At 38.0% G+C, this 16,506-nt stretch overlaps 2 protein-coding genes across 2 annotated transcripts; one reads left to right on the forward strand and one right to left on the reverse strand.

The window, feature by feature from the left end:
* The first annotated feature begins 13,611 nt into the window (after positions 1-13,611).
* LOC309490868 (uncharacterized protein) lies at positions 13,612-15,999 on the forward strand. Its single transcript, XM_082160151.1, has 2 exons — positions 13,612-13,623; positions 14,796-15,999. Exon 2 carries the CDS (start codon positions 14,801-14,803, stop codon positions 15,794-15,796), a length of 996 nt encoding a protein of 331 aa, XP_082016277.1. The 5' UTR covers positions 13,612-13,623; positions 14,796-14,800; the 3' UTR covers positions 15,797-15,999.
* On the reverse strand, positions 15,879-16,396 carry LOC309490869 (phosphatidylinositol N-acetylglucosaminyltransferase subunit Y). The gene has a single exon (XM_082160152.1). It carries the CDS (start codon positions 16,258-16,260, stop codon positions 16,045-16,047), a length of 216 nt encoding a protein of 71 aa, XP_082016278.1. The 5' UTR covers positions 16,261-16,396; the 3' UTR covers positions 15,879-16,044.
* Between the last annotated feature and the right edge of the window lie 110 nt (positions 16,397-16,506).

Raw genomic sequence — 16,506 nt, forward strand, 5'->3', positions numbered from 1 at the left:
ACGGACTTTCAGCTCCCTCCAAAGATTTTCTATTGGGTTCAGGTCTGGAGACTGGCTAGGCAACTCCAGGACCTTGATATGCTTCTTACAGAGCCACTCCTTAGTTGCCCTGGCTGTGTGTTTCGGGTCGTTGTCATGCTGGAAGACCCAGCCACGACCCATTTTCAATGCTCTTACTGAGGGAAGGAGGTTGTTGGCCAAGATCTTGCGATACATGGCCCCATCCATGCTCCCCTCAATACGGTGCAGTCGTCCTGTCCCCTTTGCAGAAAAGCATCCCCAAAGAATGATGTTTCCACCTCCATGCTCCACGGATGGTTCAGAAAGCTCTATTTTTGTCTCATCAGACCACATGACCTTCTCCCATTCCTCCTCTTGATCATCCAGATGGTCATTGGCAAACTTCAGACGGGCCCGGACATGCGCTGACTTGAGCAGGGGGACATGCGCTGACTTGAGCAGGGGGACATGTGCTGACTTGAGCAGGGGGACCTTGCGTGCGCTGCAGGATTTGAATCCATGACGGCGTAGTGTGTTAGTAATGGTTTTCTTTGAGACTGTGGTCCCAGCTCTCTTAAGGTCATTGACCAGGTCCTGCCGTGTAGTTCTGGGCTGATCCCTCACCTTCCTCAAGATCATTGATACCCCACGAGGTGAGATCTTGCATGGTGCCCCAGACCGAGGGAGACTGGCCGTCATCTTGAACTTCTTCCATTTTCTAATAATTGCGCCAACAGTTGTTGCCTTCTCACCAAGCTGCTTGCCTATTGCCCTGTAGCCCAGCCCAGCCTTGTGCAGGTCTACAATTTTATCCCTGATGTCCTTACACAGCTCTCTGGTCTTGGCCATTGTGGAGAGGTTGGAGTCTGTTTGATTGAGAGTGTGGACAGGTGTATTTTATACAGGTAACGAGTTCAAACAGGTGTAGTTAATACAGGTAATGAGTGGAGAACAGGAGGGCTTCTTAAAGAAAAACTAACAGGTCTGTGAGAGCCGGAATTCTTACTGGTTGGTAGGTGATAAAATACTTATGTCATGCAATAAAATGCAAATTAATTATTTAAAAATCATACAATGTGATTTTCTGGATTTTTGTTTTAGATTCCGTCACTCACAGTTGAAGTGTACCTATGATAAAAATGGATTTAAAGGCACAGTACATAAGTTTCAGTGCTTGAGGTCGCTTATTAAAATCAATAAAGGCACAGCTTTATGGCGCCGTGAATGAGCATGGAATCATGGGAGTTGTTGTCTTCACCTCCACAGTCGATGGAACCGACAGGACTCAGGCAGAAATCATGTTCATGGGTAAGCTAATGTATTGAAGTTTTATGAACGTTACTATCGTATGATGCAGGGCGGGCCGAGAGTCAGAGACATTTTTACATTGCTGTTTTTATTATGCTTATATGCCATCTGTCTGCCGCTGGCGCTCATTTTGCTTTGTTGTTGTTTATTTTATGATTAAAGTTAAGTTTAACATCCGCTGCCTCCTTCTCTGAACTTGAACTTTGTTACAGTTACTTTTTATCACTTCAATGCACTTTTTTTAAAATTTCATTCTAGTGAAACAGCCGCAAGTGCTGAATTACTACAGGTCAGTTTATTTGACGAATTAAAATTGTGGGGTAATGCAGTGCTGTACATTTGAGTGTGTTGAAAGTTGTTATAACATTACTCTCTGCTATTAGACACTTGTCGCACACTGCACTAAGCTAGGTTGATATTAGAATATCATATTAATAAAAGCTGGATGACTTGTGTTGCTTAATGGCATGCAGTTCATTTTAAAATATATTGTATGGTGGAAGAAATGCTCTATTACAGTTACTACAAATAAAGTTATTTCTAATTTAGCCACTTGACCAAAAAAAGTATTGACTCTGAGGCATGGTACAAACATGTTACTCACGGTAAATCAAGAAAACGAGATTCAAACAATAAAACTTACCGTTTTGAGCTGTATAACACTAGTTTTCTGTCAATTAAGGTATCAAAACAGAGTAACACTTTATTTTACAGTGTCCTTATTACATATGTTACATGTACATACCATAGTAATAACAGTAAATTATGCATAATTACATGCAACTAACCCTCAACCAAATCCTAATCCTAATCCTACCCTATACCTACCCTTTCCTAACCCTATAGTACCGGTAAGTACATGTAGTTGCTTAATATTACTCGGTACTTAAATGTATAATTACACTGTAACAATGACACCTTAAAATAAAGTGTAACCCAAAACAGTTCCTCACCTGTCTAATAAAACACATAATATAGGCTATTAAAAGTGTCTTTGGTGTTTCCGTGGTTTTTACAGAGGTAAAACCGAAAAACAAGGGTAACGCAGATATGACGTCATTGACAGGCGACGCAATGACACGGGTCATCAAACTGGTTAAAATTGCTGATTTCTCTGGATTTTTAATTTTTGGGACATTTGGGAGAATGGAAGTACACAAGTCAACTAAGTATATAAAATTGTTCTAGTGATTTCTAGTGAAAATCTTACATATTGTGCCTTTAACATTTGAATTAAACCGCAATGGGTTTAATTGTAGAAGAAATTTCAAATCCAAATATTAAACTCCAAAAGCATCTATTGACGCTAATATAGTAAACTAGATAAACTATAGGAAATCCATGCAACAGATGGACACTCCTATGACTGGAAATCTTTGTTATTATCCAGTATTACCTTAAGTGTCAGCAGATTCTCCCAGACCGACACGCTGTCCTTGGATCCCAATTTTCTGAATCGCTAGAGTGGCTGTCATAAGAGATAGGGCATGCATTTACTTGAGTTGATATTACTTGACATATATGCCTTCAGATCTCATATCCTAACAAAGCAAAAAGAATTTAAAAAAGTAAAATAATTCGTTTTTGCTCTAACTGTTCCAAAAATGTACCTTTCCTTTTATTAATTTCTTTTTTTATGGACAAACACACACCTTTTGACATTGTTGACACACAAGCAGAGTTTTGACTTATGAACCTTGAATACATGATCCTTGCCAATTGGATCCTAAAGGAATATAATAATATAGCATAATATAATATAAGAAGAAGAAATATAATATCATATAAGAAGAAAAATCCTCTAAAAATCAAATAAGATCCAACTGGATAAAGTGAGATTTCTGGGATTTTGATTTGATTGCTTGAGCCCTACTGGATATTGCGTAATGATGATAAGAACTCTAACGTTACTTCTGTACGGGAATAATGTTTAGCTAATGGACAGTTAAATGAAATGGGACCTATATAGGCAGTAAAATAAAAAAATTGTCTCATATTTTCTAATAAGAAATTATTACTCTATAAGAAAAATGATATCCTAGGATCCTTCTAGTTCAATATTATGCTTATGATATTATTTTTTTAAAGAAAGGGAAAAAAATACAATGGCATATCCGGTTTAAAAGTAGAACAACTTCACAAGTGTTCACTTGCTTTGTTTGAGGTAGTATGAATAAAATGTTCCAGAAAAGCCCACAAAACTGACAACGTATTCCAACTTTGGTAACCTGATTCACAAAGCTATCTAGTTAGCTTATCAGTTAGCTTTTAAAAGTGGACGCTAAACAAACACAGACGATCTCTCACCTGACTCTGCTTAACGCTGAACTTCCTCCGCGATGTGTACGCTTGTGACTCTCAGACCGAAGTTAATAGCTAGCATGAATTTACTTAAGTTTGATCTTCACCGTTCACGACGGGATACGGTGTTGACATACTTGGAAGCTACATGGCTAACCAAGTAGAAGAGAGTGACTGTGAATTATCGCGAGAACACACGAGACGTCGCCGTAGAAACCACCTTGCGTCCAATCAAATGGTGAGGAGAATCACGCTGCTTTTGAAACATTTACATTGCTGCCATACAAGGAGCCACACAAAAATAGAATGCAGAGGATGTAAGCTATTGAAATCATGTTATTTAAAATTATAATAACAAGAATACAACAAAAACGATAAAGGCCATACATAAATACACATTTAAAGAACAAAACAGATACGCAAGAACAACGATTTTTTGTTTTGTTTTTATTTTATATAGTCATCAAAAATAGAAAACACCTAGAAAATTTACTTTTTCTCTATTTTCTTTTTAAGATTTGGTCCTCGTTTACATTTTTCTTTTGGGTTCAGTTAATCTATGTTACAATCAAATAACTCATAAATACATAGAAGTGCTTTGAGCTTTAATGTTACACGGCTTAGCCGCCAAAGAAAACTGGACAACTACATCAAAAATATAAATAGTTTGTGTATAGAAAAAATAAATATTGTTAATAGAATAATAAAAGCTGAACAGAATGGCTTGCTTTCAGTCCCTGAGTGAGTATAGTCCACATTAGGTGTCAAATTCAGTTTTTACGATGGGTTCATAAGTTTTTCCAAAACGGCAATGATGTCTTCAGCTTCCCTTGGATTTAGATCCTTGAGATTGGGGAAAATGTCTGGAAGAAGTGCTGTTCTCTCTGCGTCTGTGTTCTTGATTGCGGCCGTGTGGATTTCCCGCAGTTTCGTCTGAAGCCAGTCTTGCCTCAGTTCAACATGTTTATGCACCCCGAGGTTATGCATAAGTTGGACTTCATTGATAGCCCGTTTGCTTTTGAAGAGAAAAAAAAATACATTATAATACAATCGAGCAACAGGGAGAGAAAAAGATGGGGGGAAATATTCAAGTAGCGGCTACTTACCTCAATGGCTTGCTATCGGCATTTGTTGAATAGAATAATATACAGATGGAGAAAAATACAGCTGCTTTCTCCAAAAATCCAAGATTGATGCTGGAAACCATTTTATGAACCTGTGAAATAAAAGATAAATGCGCTTATGGTAATCATAATTTTGCAAATGCAACGAAATGACATTGAACTAAAGATCAGTAAGATTTGAAATAAAGCAACAACGCAAAAAAAAAATACTCAACTCACCTTATTGAGTAACAGGTTGCGGGAGTTCGAGCATCAGAATATCAGTTCATTAGAGTTGGTTCACAGTTGACAGGGTGAGCTCCCTTTATACCCCTGCGCCCATTGATGAGACGCCTTCATTATTGGTGATGATGTCACCCCTTGCCCTGATGAAGAATGCGCGTGACAACACCTCTACAACAGCACCTATAATTCACTATTCATTACCTCTCTAGAAATCCCGCCCCTAAAATTTAACTTCTGTCCGTAAATTAGGGAGGTACAATATCCTTAACAACAATTAGCCTATACTCAAACAAACAAATAATACAAAAGAAAAAAAAAAGAACAACAAGAAAGTTGTTAATAGCAAAAGACAACTGAACTGTTAATACCAAAAGGAAATAGAAAGAAAGCTTGTTCATACTAAATCAGGTAACAAAAAAAAAGTATGATCATTACATTACATTACATATTACTGTATATGAATCTCAATTTCAGGAAATGTAATTTGTTAGTTGTGTTTTATTAGATAAATTATGTAAAAAAGCTGACAAAGTTTTGAAGGATATACACACACACATACATATATGTATATATAGGCTATATATATATATATATATATATATATATATATATAATGATTTTGTGTGTATGTATGACAGGCAGACAGACAGATAGATAGATAGATAGATAGATAGATAGATAGATAGATAGATAGATAGATAGATAGATAGATAGATAGATAGATAGATAGATAGATAGATAGATAGATAGATAGATAGATAGATAGATAGATAGATAGATAGATAGATAGATAGATAGATAGATGAACAGATAGATGAATTTTCAGAAAAGAAAATGTAAGAAAAGACTGTTATTGTAAAATAACACTTCTGAAATATACGCTAGCCTATATATTCATATGTGTAAATTATATATCTTTTTCAAAATTATCGGTTGCATTTGTGTTATCATTTTCATTTGTGTGTGTATATAGGCTATTAAATATATGTATATATATATATATATATATATATATTAAAGACTGTTATACAACACTTCTGAAATATATATCATATTTATATGCGTATGTGTGTGTGTGTGTGTACATACTGTATATATATATATATATTTTTTTTAAATGAATCATTTGTATTTGATTATCATTTGTGATTATCATTTGTGTAAATAGGCCTTTATAAAACATACACACACACACACACACACACACACACACACACACACACACACACATATACATATACACATACACACACATACACATACACATACACACACACATATATATATATATATATATATATATATATATAAAACGCAAATTTCTGAAATAATTATTTTTGCATTCACATATAGACCAATAAAAATATTTCCCCTGAGACAGAAAAGGTATACATTTATAGATTGCAACTATATGTCATAGCAGCTACTCCATGTTTCCTCCATCAGAACGCTCCAGTCACAGGTGTCCAGAGAGGCACCCGGAGAGCCTACTTTTATGGCCACAGATGACAGATTAGGTAACTATGAGCGAAGTTTTCTAAATGTGGCCCATGGCTATGTCATGACACAGAGAGTGCTTTTGAGCACCTAAGCAGGTCTGACCCGGAGATCTTACCCCGTGGTGTGGTTAGGGTTTCTCTTCAATCTATATGCCTACAGCTTCATGACTCCAGAAAAAATGGGGCATGACGACAGGGAGCAGGCAGTCTGATGACACACGAGGCAATAAGCATCTCCTGAGTCTGTAAATTAGAGAGTACATGGGAGATCATTACCCAATATCTGTGTTTTAATGCATTTACCAGTAAAGTGCATGTAAGCTGTATCCAATACTGCTTATTCTGAAGATGCCCACTACATCTCATGCATTGCACCTGTCGGTGAGAGTACTGTTTCATCCTCTGGCATTCTGTAAAACAAACTTCACAGGTGGCAAGCAATTAAAGTTGTTTACATATTTACAAGATTTATGGCTGACAAGGCCCGCGTGTTGGAGATGGTTGACCTGGTTCTGGTCTTTTGCGGGACTGATATGGGCCGAAGTGGGCATGGCCTGTTTAGATGAAACCCACCAAACAAATAGACCTTTGACCTTTGCATGGGATCCCTAGCACAGTCCAAACAATCTTAAGCAATATTTAGACCCTTTAAAGGCAGGAGGGGGGACCTTTCAACCTGAGAACTGTAGTTCTCATTACCTCATGCTTTATCAATGCAGATCATGTCATCGGCAGTGTGTGTTACCACTACACATGATTATTCAGGAGAATTCAGGGGGAGAATATCAAGTCACCTAAGGACACCCAATGCAATCAATCCACAGGTGTAAAAGCCATGTAGGTCCTCAAGACACAGTGAATTGAATCTATATTAGGTGTCACCATGTGGCTATTTTTGTTTTTTTCTCAAGGTTTATTACGTGACAAAATGTTTATTACATGGGCTGACTTGAAAACAACATCTGACGACTAAAATGAATGGCATCTGACAACAGGTGAAATATTCAAGTCATAAAAGGGTGTATTTGCATGAAACATTGGTTCTAAAGATAGCTTAAGATCTTATGTTATTTTATAAAATGTAATTTGTGTGATGTGTTTTTATAGTGATTTTAACAGTTTTCTGATGTAGCACATAAAAAAAAATCATTTCATAGAACAAATTTTAAAATGTTAAAAAGACTGTAAGAGCAGAACAGAATAGAACAGAACAGAATAGAATAGAATAGAATAGAATAGAATAGAATAGAATAGAATAGAATAGAATAGAATAGAATAGAGACAGGGCTAGCATGTATTTCTGTATTTGCTATATAGTATAAACAGAATGTATAGGCTAAAATGTATTATAACCAATGAAAATAAAATCATACTACTCTAAGAATGAGCAGTATGCAATGCAATACACAGAACAAATGATGAATAAATCATATAAAAATCACAATAAATAAATACATAAAAAATCAAATTAAATGTATTTTAAAAGATTCTGTGAAGAACTGAATCCAAATTAATGTCGTTTCTTATGCGAATACACCTTGAACTTTGTGACCTTGAACAAGTGACGCTGACTGAGTCAACCTTACGTGCCTAAACACATTAGTAGCACATTTAATGCACGTTCACATGCGATATTGCCATTGGACCATAAAAAGAGTAGCAGTAAAAATCATTTTAGCTACTGTTTGATGACGCCATAGACCACGGAAGCTATTTCTTACAAGAAAAGCTACAAAAAGCGCCCTTTATGTGAGAAAGGGATTTCTCCAGCAGTGAAAATAGTTGCCTGACAAGCCGAGTGACGCACAGAGAAGTGATGCTTATTCATGAATGGACTGAAGATATAAAGGTTACGTAGCTCTTCGTCTCACAGCAACGGTGTGATTTATGAAATGGCACATTTTCAGGACACACTACTGTGAACAGTTTTTTTATATGTTTTTCTTCTTCAGTGTTTTATACGTCGTTTTTACAAGATAATTTTGTTTAACGATAATTTTGTTAAGTTTTTCGAATTCATTTAATAAAATCGCGCATGCGCAGTGGCGCAATGCACTGAAGCAGTAATTGGCGGAAAAATATGAGAGCGTACTTTGTTAATTGACAAAACAGGTAAGTACATTACAGTTTTCCTGTCTACTTTGGGCCAAAACAAAAAAGTACATTGCATATGTATTAAATGTACTGAAATGTCAAGCAATGTTGCTTAGGAGGAGCAGTTGAACAAGTTGCTTCCTGTAACAATGTTGCCGAAAATCTGTGGAAAATGACGTCGCGTTACATTGTAGAAGTCAACTTTAGCTACAGTGTTTCTCATGTTTTACAAATGTAAACTCAATAATGCCCTTGTACTTTTAAGGTCCATCTCTGTTGAGAGAAAAGGTGACCAGCTGAATCCCCAGAAGCCTGTCAGGTAAGAGGTATACACAATTTGGCACATAGGCTAGTTGATAAAATTTGATTCCATACAATTGAATTAAATGCATATTATCACATCAACAGATGTTATTTGGGGGAAACAGGACAAATAGGACACATTACTTTAATGAAGCATGTGAGTATTCATTAACAATTATACTAAAACTTGGTATAAAATTCATGTTTTTACATCAGGTTACATGGTGGTTTATGGTAACACTAATGTAAAATCCGTTAATGTTGGTTATTGCATCAACTAACATGAACTAACAATGAGAAATACATTTTTGATTTGATTTAATAATGTATTGGTTAATGCAGAGGTGTGAATACTACCTGAAAACCATACTTGAGTAAAAATACAGATACCTTACAGCAAGAATTCCAATACTACTTGAGTAAAAGTAAGGATTAAGCCAGAATAAGTTAAATTAAGTAAGTAGCTTTTAAAAAACAATCCTTAGAATAAAAACCATTTCCGGTGTGCATCTTGAGACAAAACAATGGCACTGACATATTTTAAGAGATATCAGTGCAAGTTGCTTTCAGTTAAAACAGCTCAAACATGCATTTTAGTCTGGGACTAGGCTTAAGCCTTGTCTGTGAAATCAGGGGTTAATGTTTCTGATTTGAACAGTACTTAAGAATTTTACTCGTACTGAATGTAGGCTCAAAGATGCACTGCAATATTGCAATAAAACAAGGTCGACACAACAGCTTCTTAAAGGGATATACTTCAGGATTTAGCATTAAGCTTTGTATTAGTAGAAAACCTGTAGTATTTTCGAATTACCGTGCTTTCTACCCTCATATCCCCCTGAGATGAGAGATTTATGTATTTTTTGTCTGGAAAAAATCCTCCGATGACGCAAAAATCGTCATTTTGCGTCATCGGAGGATTTTTTGGCCAGAGGCAAAAGACTACAGCCAGTAGGAGGAGCTGTCCCGCATGTTTTCAACCCGCCCATAGAGGGTGGGATCTCACTCACAGAATGTACACATAGTATCAGCCGTCTTTCTTTGGAAGCTAAGCTAGCAGGCTCTTGTTCTGTGGAGAAAGCTGAGTAGTAGGAGAAAGCTGAGTATTAGGGGTTACCATCCTCTTTTTCCCGGACATGTCCGGCCGTCGAGATCGTCCAAAATGTCCGGGATTTGGCTTTTGCTTTCTGCAGTCGCCATTCATTGTTTACATGCACACCTTTTGTTTCAATCTAACTGCTAACTGAATTCATTCCGATTGGTGAATCTGAATGTAGTGTTTACATGAACGCTAAACAAGTGATCGGTTGATGTGCGTTTTAACATTGCTAAGAAAATTCCCGCTCCTCCGTGAGAGATAGGAGACCGGTGCGTCTCAGTAATCACACCACCAGCCTCGCGCTGTTCTCCCGAAGCCCTCAGTCTCGTCCTGCTCGCCACAGTAAACATAATGAATGGCGACTGTAGAACGCAAAAGCCGAATCCCGGACATTTTGGGCGATCTCAAAATCCCGGGCAAACTCGTCAGAGTCTCACTAGTAGCCTAGCCTTGTTGTTTTCAACTGCGCTCTCTAAAGGCCAATTTATACTTCTGCGTCGAGTGTACGCCGTAGTGTACGTCGTAGGCTACGCACGTAGGCGACGCCGTCGTGAGCATTTATACTTCTGCGAATGTCTGTGTTGCTCTGCAGTTACACCGCCGAAACGCTAGTTGGCGCGGGTGGGTTTTAATGTTCCACTGTGTTTACATTCCTCGCGGCTGTTTTGAGTTTAGGTTTCTACGAGCAATGGCGACTGAAGGAGTCATACAGATGGCTGTATTTCCGCACTTCTGCAAGCAATCTCTCGGTTTCCATGGCTCTTCACTGATCTTCGGAATTTAAAAATGGCGGGCGGGCGGTGCAGAGTGCAGAAGATCATTCCGGAAATGCGTAGGAGGAAACGCGATGCTATCCAGCCGACCAATCACAGATCTTGCGGTCCGCGTCGCCGCGACGCGTAGTTACATTTTTGAGGAGGTGCGCGTCAGGGTACGGCGAAGGGTACGACGTATGGTACACGTCAATGCGTATGCTACACCGTACCTTCTACGCGCACCCGACGCAGAAGTATAAATTGGCCTTAACCGGTAGGCATGGCTTGGGAGTGGCCTCCTAGGGCAGCAAAGCAAGTGCATTCTGGGAGTTGTTGTCTTTCATCCACATAAGCCAAAAATACATTTTATGGCTTTTCTCAGTCTAGAAAGCTCCAAATTAAAAAATTATTTCACATTTCTTCTACATAAAATACCTATTTTAAATACACATTCATCTTTCCAGAGGTGAATTATCCCTTTAAGGGATTGTTCACCCCAAAAATAAACATTGTTGTCATTATTTACTCACCCTCAAGTTGTTCCAAACCTGTATGAATTTCTTTCTTTTGTTGAACACAAAAGAAGATATTTTAAAGAATGTTAGTAATCAAACAGTTGAAACAGAAAGCCATTGACTACCATAGTAAGAAAAAAATACTATGGAAGTCAATGGGGTCCATCAACTGTCTGGTTACCAACATTCTTCAAAATATCTTCTTTTGTGTTCAACAGAAGAAAGAAACTCATACAGGTTTGGAACAAATGTCTACAGAAACTTAAGTCTCAGTTTAGCTCAAGTGCTCAAAAAGGGCATAAGTAAACAAATATTCTTACAAAAGATCTCTTCCATATAATGGGTAAATAAAATAATGTTAGGTAAATTTAAATAGTGAAAGCCTACTTGCTCTGGACGTGCTGGTTTCAGCCTCATCACCAGCAGCAGCCATGTCCTCATCTTCAATGAAACATCTGTGATTCACATACCTGCTAATGCACTCATAATCATGTAAAGTACTTGCCTTGTTGACAAGTTGGTGTGAGTAAGCGCAAAACACATATGGCGAGATCACTTCTTTTGTAGCAGAAATAAACTGCTGCAGAAAACGTAAGGTGGAATGCAAAATGTAACAAGTCATTGCATTACTCGTCACAAATGTTTTGGAATAAAGAGTGCATATACTTATTCAAAAATGTAGTCAAGTAGAGAGTAAAAGCTGCTAATATGTTTGATACTCAGTAAAACTACAAAGTACCCAAAGTTCATTGTTAGTTCATGTTAACTAATGGTAACAAATGGAACCTGATTGTAAAGTGTTAGCGGTTTATTGCACCAGGCATATAGAGCATGTGTGTATATAGAGATAGATATGTATTATGTAATTATATATTTATATTTAAACAGTTGTATATACGTTCACATCTGTACATAGGGATTCTATGGATTCCCTAAAGGGACATGGTGGTGATAAAAATTTGGGATGGAAGAAAAAAAATGTGCGTTCCCCCCCCCGAGAGTTTTTTGCGTTCTCTAGTAAAACTTTTGCGTTCCCTCGCTAAGATATTTGCGTTCTCTCGCAAAACCTGTTGTGAGCTTGGACAAACACTTCCTGTTTAATGTCCCACTGGCAGTGTGTCAGACAGCTCCGTACGTTAAATATCCGGACTCAAATATAAAGAAATGCGGTCAGTGCTTAGTTTAAGGAGTTCAGTAAAGTTGGCAATATATAATAACAGATTCAAACTTCTTGGATCAATAACTTGTGAGCTAATGTTGTTAAATCACAAATGACACCAATTTCCAATCATAGTAAAGTAGACGACGAGCTACAACCCAATTTTCCTCAAATGAGCTTTATAATATTAATTGATCTCGATGTGCAGGAGGGTGAGAGACAAGTCTGAAGGGACCGTCTGCAAAGTACAAAACCCCAAAAAACTTTACTATAAAAATAGTATTTAACTTCAATGTTACAAACTGTAGTGTCACCAAATTCAGTTAACATATCAATGGTCTCCTACTGGTCATACTACAACACTTAGTTTGATTAAATGCTTTTGCACATTTTATATTATGAAAAATATTCAATAACTTCACTGTAACACACCAAATTCACTTATATTTAATAAATAGGCCTATTCTTTAGACAAATTATGTTGGTACGCAGCTAACATAATAGTTACAACTATAGCTTTTGCATGGTAATTTGCTTACTGAATTTGATGGTATTACACTGCATTTTTAAAGAACTAAGTAGTATATACACTCACCTAAAGGATTATTAGGAACACCATACTAATACTGTGTTTGACCCCCTTTCGCCTTCAGAACTGCCTTAATTCTACGTGGCATTGATTCAACAAGGTGCTGAAAGCATTCTTTAGAAATGTTGGCCCATATTGATAGGATAGCATCTTGCAGTTGATGGAGATTTGTGGGATGCACATCCAGGGCACGAAGCTCCCGTTCCACCACATCCCAAAGATGCTCTATTGGGTTGAGATCTGGTGACTGTGGGGGCCATTTTAGTACAGTGAACTCATTGTCATGTTCAAGAAACCAATTTGAAATGATTCGAGCTTTGTGACATGGTGCATTATCCTGCTGGAAGTAGCCATCAGAGGATGGGTACATGGTGGTCATAAAGGGATGGACATGGTCAGAAACAATGCTCAGGTAGGCCGTGGCATTTAAACGATGCCCAATTGGCACTAAGGGGCCTAAAGTGTGCCAAGAAAACATCCCCCACACCATTACACCACCACCACCAGCCTGCACAGTGGTAACAAGGCATGATGGATCCATGTTCTCATTCTGTTTACGCCAAATTCTGACTCTACCATCTGAATGTCTCAACAGAAATCGAGACTCATCAGAGCAGGCAACATTTTTCCAGTCTTCAACTGTCCAATTTTGGTGAGCTCGTGCAAATTATAGCCTCTTTTTCCTATTTGTAGTGGAGATGAGTGGTACCCGGTGGGGTCTTCTGCTGTTGTAGCCCATCTGCCTCAAGGTTGTGCGTGTTGTGGCTTCACAAATGCTTTGCTGCATACCTCGGTTGTAACGAGTGGTTATTTCAGTCAAAGTTGCTCTTCTATCAGCTTGAATCAGTCGGCCCATTCTCCTCTGACCTCTAGCATCAACAAGGCATTTTCGCCCACAGGACTGCCGCATACTGGATGTTTTTCCCTTTTCACACCATTCTTTGTAAACCCTAGAAATGGTTGTGCGTGAAAATCCCAGTAACTGAGCAGATTGTGAAATACTCAGACCGGCCCGTCTGGCACCAACAACCATGCCACGCTCAAAATTGCTTAAATCACCTTTCTTTCCCATTCTGACATTCAGTTTGGAGTTCAGGAGATTGTCTTGACCAGGACCACACCCCTAAATGCATTGAAGCAACTGCCATGTGATTGGTTGATTAGATAATTGCATTAATGAGAAATTGAACAGGTGTTCCTAATAATCCTTTAGGTTAGTGTATATTGTAGTATAACCAGCAGGATAGCAGTGATATGTGAACTGAATTTGGTGACAGTATAGTGTGTTACAGTGAAGTTATTGCATATTTTTCATAATATAAAATGTGTAAAAGGGTTTTGCACTTTGCAGACGGCCCCTTCGGACTTGTCTCTCAGCCTCCTGCTCATAGAGATCAATTTATGTTATATTATAAAGCACGTTTTGAGGAAATTAACAATGTTTAGCTCACAAGTTATTAATCCGGGAAGTTTGAATCTGTGAATATATTGCCAACTTTACTGAACTCCTTAAATTAAGAAAACAGGAAGTATTTGTCTGAGCTCACAACAGATTTTGCGAGAGAACGCAAACATTTTGAGAGGGAACGCAAAAGATTTGAAAAATATTTATTCCTCTCATCCCAATTATTTTCCACCACCATGTCCCTTTAGCGGCTCCGTAGGATTCCGCTTACTCTCTAGATGTGTATTTCTTCAATTTTTCTATTTTCTACTATTTCCTTGTGTGTTTGTGCACACTTCTAAATCTATTTCTGATGCATTGCATCTTTCAAAATTTTGGTCAAATAACCCGTTCTTTGTTGTTACTCTCTGATTTTGTAGAGGAAATGGCTTCGTTCCCAACAAAGAGGATTTTCCCCATTGTTGAAAATGCTTTTAAAGCATCGAAGAAGCATAAAAACAAGAAAGTGAAGAAAGAAAAAAAGGATAAGAGCAAAACCAAGTGTGCGCCCAGCTTCTTGTTGCATGATGGCTGCTGTGAGACAGATATTCCTCAAAAGCAAGTGACCAAGAAAAGAAAAAAGGCAAGGAAGAAAAACAAACGTGAGGAAGACTTCCAGAAACCTAAAATCAAAAAACAGCCCAACAAACCCGAAGATACGCAACAAATTCAGCCCATTATCTTCATCTCCCCTGATCAGGTGACAAAACGACAACATTCAACTGAGAACGATTGTCGTAGAAGAGTGAAAGAGACAGGGAAGATTAAAAAGAGAGTCATCTTCAACTTGCCAACTGAGACAAGCCAACCTGCAAGGACAAATTACAATGAATTCGGAAAGAAGCAGTTTGTGGGCGAAAGCAGCTTGGAATCCAGTACAGCTGAAGAAATGAACAGCCAAGATCTGTTTATCACACAGAAATCCTTCTTGGATCCATATGTGGAGATCTCCAGCAGCTCGAGCTGCAATGAAGCCACTATTGTGAAGGCTTCACCAGAGAAGAGTTCATGTAGGTCAACAGCTGAAGCGACCACTCAAACCGAGAACTTCTTTACCTTCCCAGCGCTCTCCAGCTCTCTCAGGTTTCAGCAGCAGCAGAACACGGCCATGTGCTCGGAGGAACCGGTGGACCTGAGCTTGCCGAACAGAACGAGACGAACGCACAGGTCTGTGAATCCCACCAAGCTGAAGATATCAGACACGTCAAGCGAAGATGGTGATGCGGGATCCAAGAGCAAAGGTGATCTGCTCCAGCTGAAAGTCGTTCAGACTCGCTTGAACGAGTCTTTCTTTTTTAAAGTGAAGGGCGAGGATTCACCAAAGCCCATGTGCCCTTTGATGAAGTTCACGGAAAGTGTTGAGAAAAGAGGGAAGAAGTGAAATCGTAGCAAGCTAAAATGTTACAGATTCGTGATGGGGAAAAAAGTAGAGTTCTGTGCACATTCAAACTAAGACACAAAGCTTTGGTATTTGCAGTTTTATTCTGTATTTTTACATTGTTCGCTTTGATGTTAACATGTTCTTGTATATGAATCTTCAATGTCTATTGTTTACAAGCAAACATTGTTCACAAAAATGCATAACATTAAAATAGTCTCATGTTGTCTGGGAAAAAAGGAAACTACAGTCTAATTGTGTCTAAATAATTTGATTCCCATCCACTTCCAAAGGTGAAAGAAAACATAAACAGGAATAGTTACTGGCAGCAGCAGGCTGTAGAAACACACACTGCTTGCACTCGTGCAGCCTTGTGGGAAATTTTCATCCACTGTCGCCGAGTAAAACAGTCCAGTCAAGGATATCAGCGGCACGAGAACAGTTACAGTAGACAGGGAGAAAAACATTGTGGCAGAAAACTAACATTTGCTTTATAAACTTAAGATTCAGTGGGTTTTTCAGTCGTATGGATCATTCGTGCATCCTGTGGGATCATGTTAGGAATACCATCAATGATAGGATATGCGATGCCGAGCTCTTCGTTTATTAATTCATTGCTCTTTTCATCATACCTTGAAAAAATAAAAATAAGAAGAAAATATATGTATTAGTATTACATATAATGATAATATGAACATCCCTTTTGCAAATTT

The sequence above is a fragment of the Leuciscus leuciscus genome (assembly GCF_965113295.1).
Source record: "Leuciscus leuciscus genome assembly, chromosome: 25".
Classification (NCBI taxonomy): domain Eukaryota; kingdom Metazoa; phylum Chordata; class Actinopteri; order Cypriniformes; family Leuciscidae; genus Leuciscus; species Leuciscus leuciscus.

Excerpts from the sequence above, each read along its gene's own strand:
- LOC309490869 (XM_082160152.1), bottom strand. The coding sequence starts at position 16,260 with ATGTTTTTCTCCCTGTCTACTGTAACTGTTCTCGTGCCGCTGATATCC.
- LOC309490868 (XM_082160151.1), top strand. The coding sequence starts at position 14,801 with ATGGCTTCGTTCCCAACAAAGAGGATTTTCCCCATTGTTGAAAATGCT.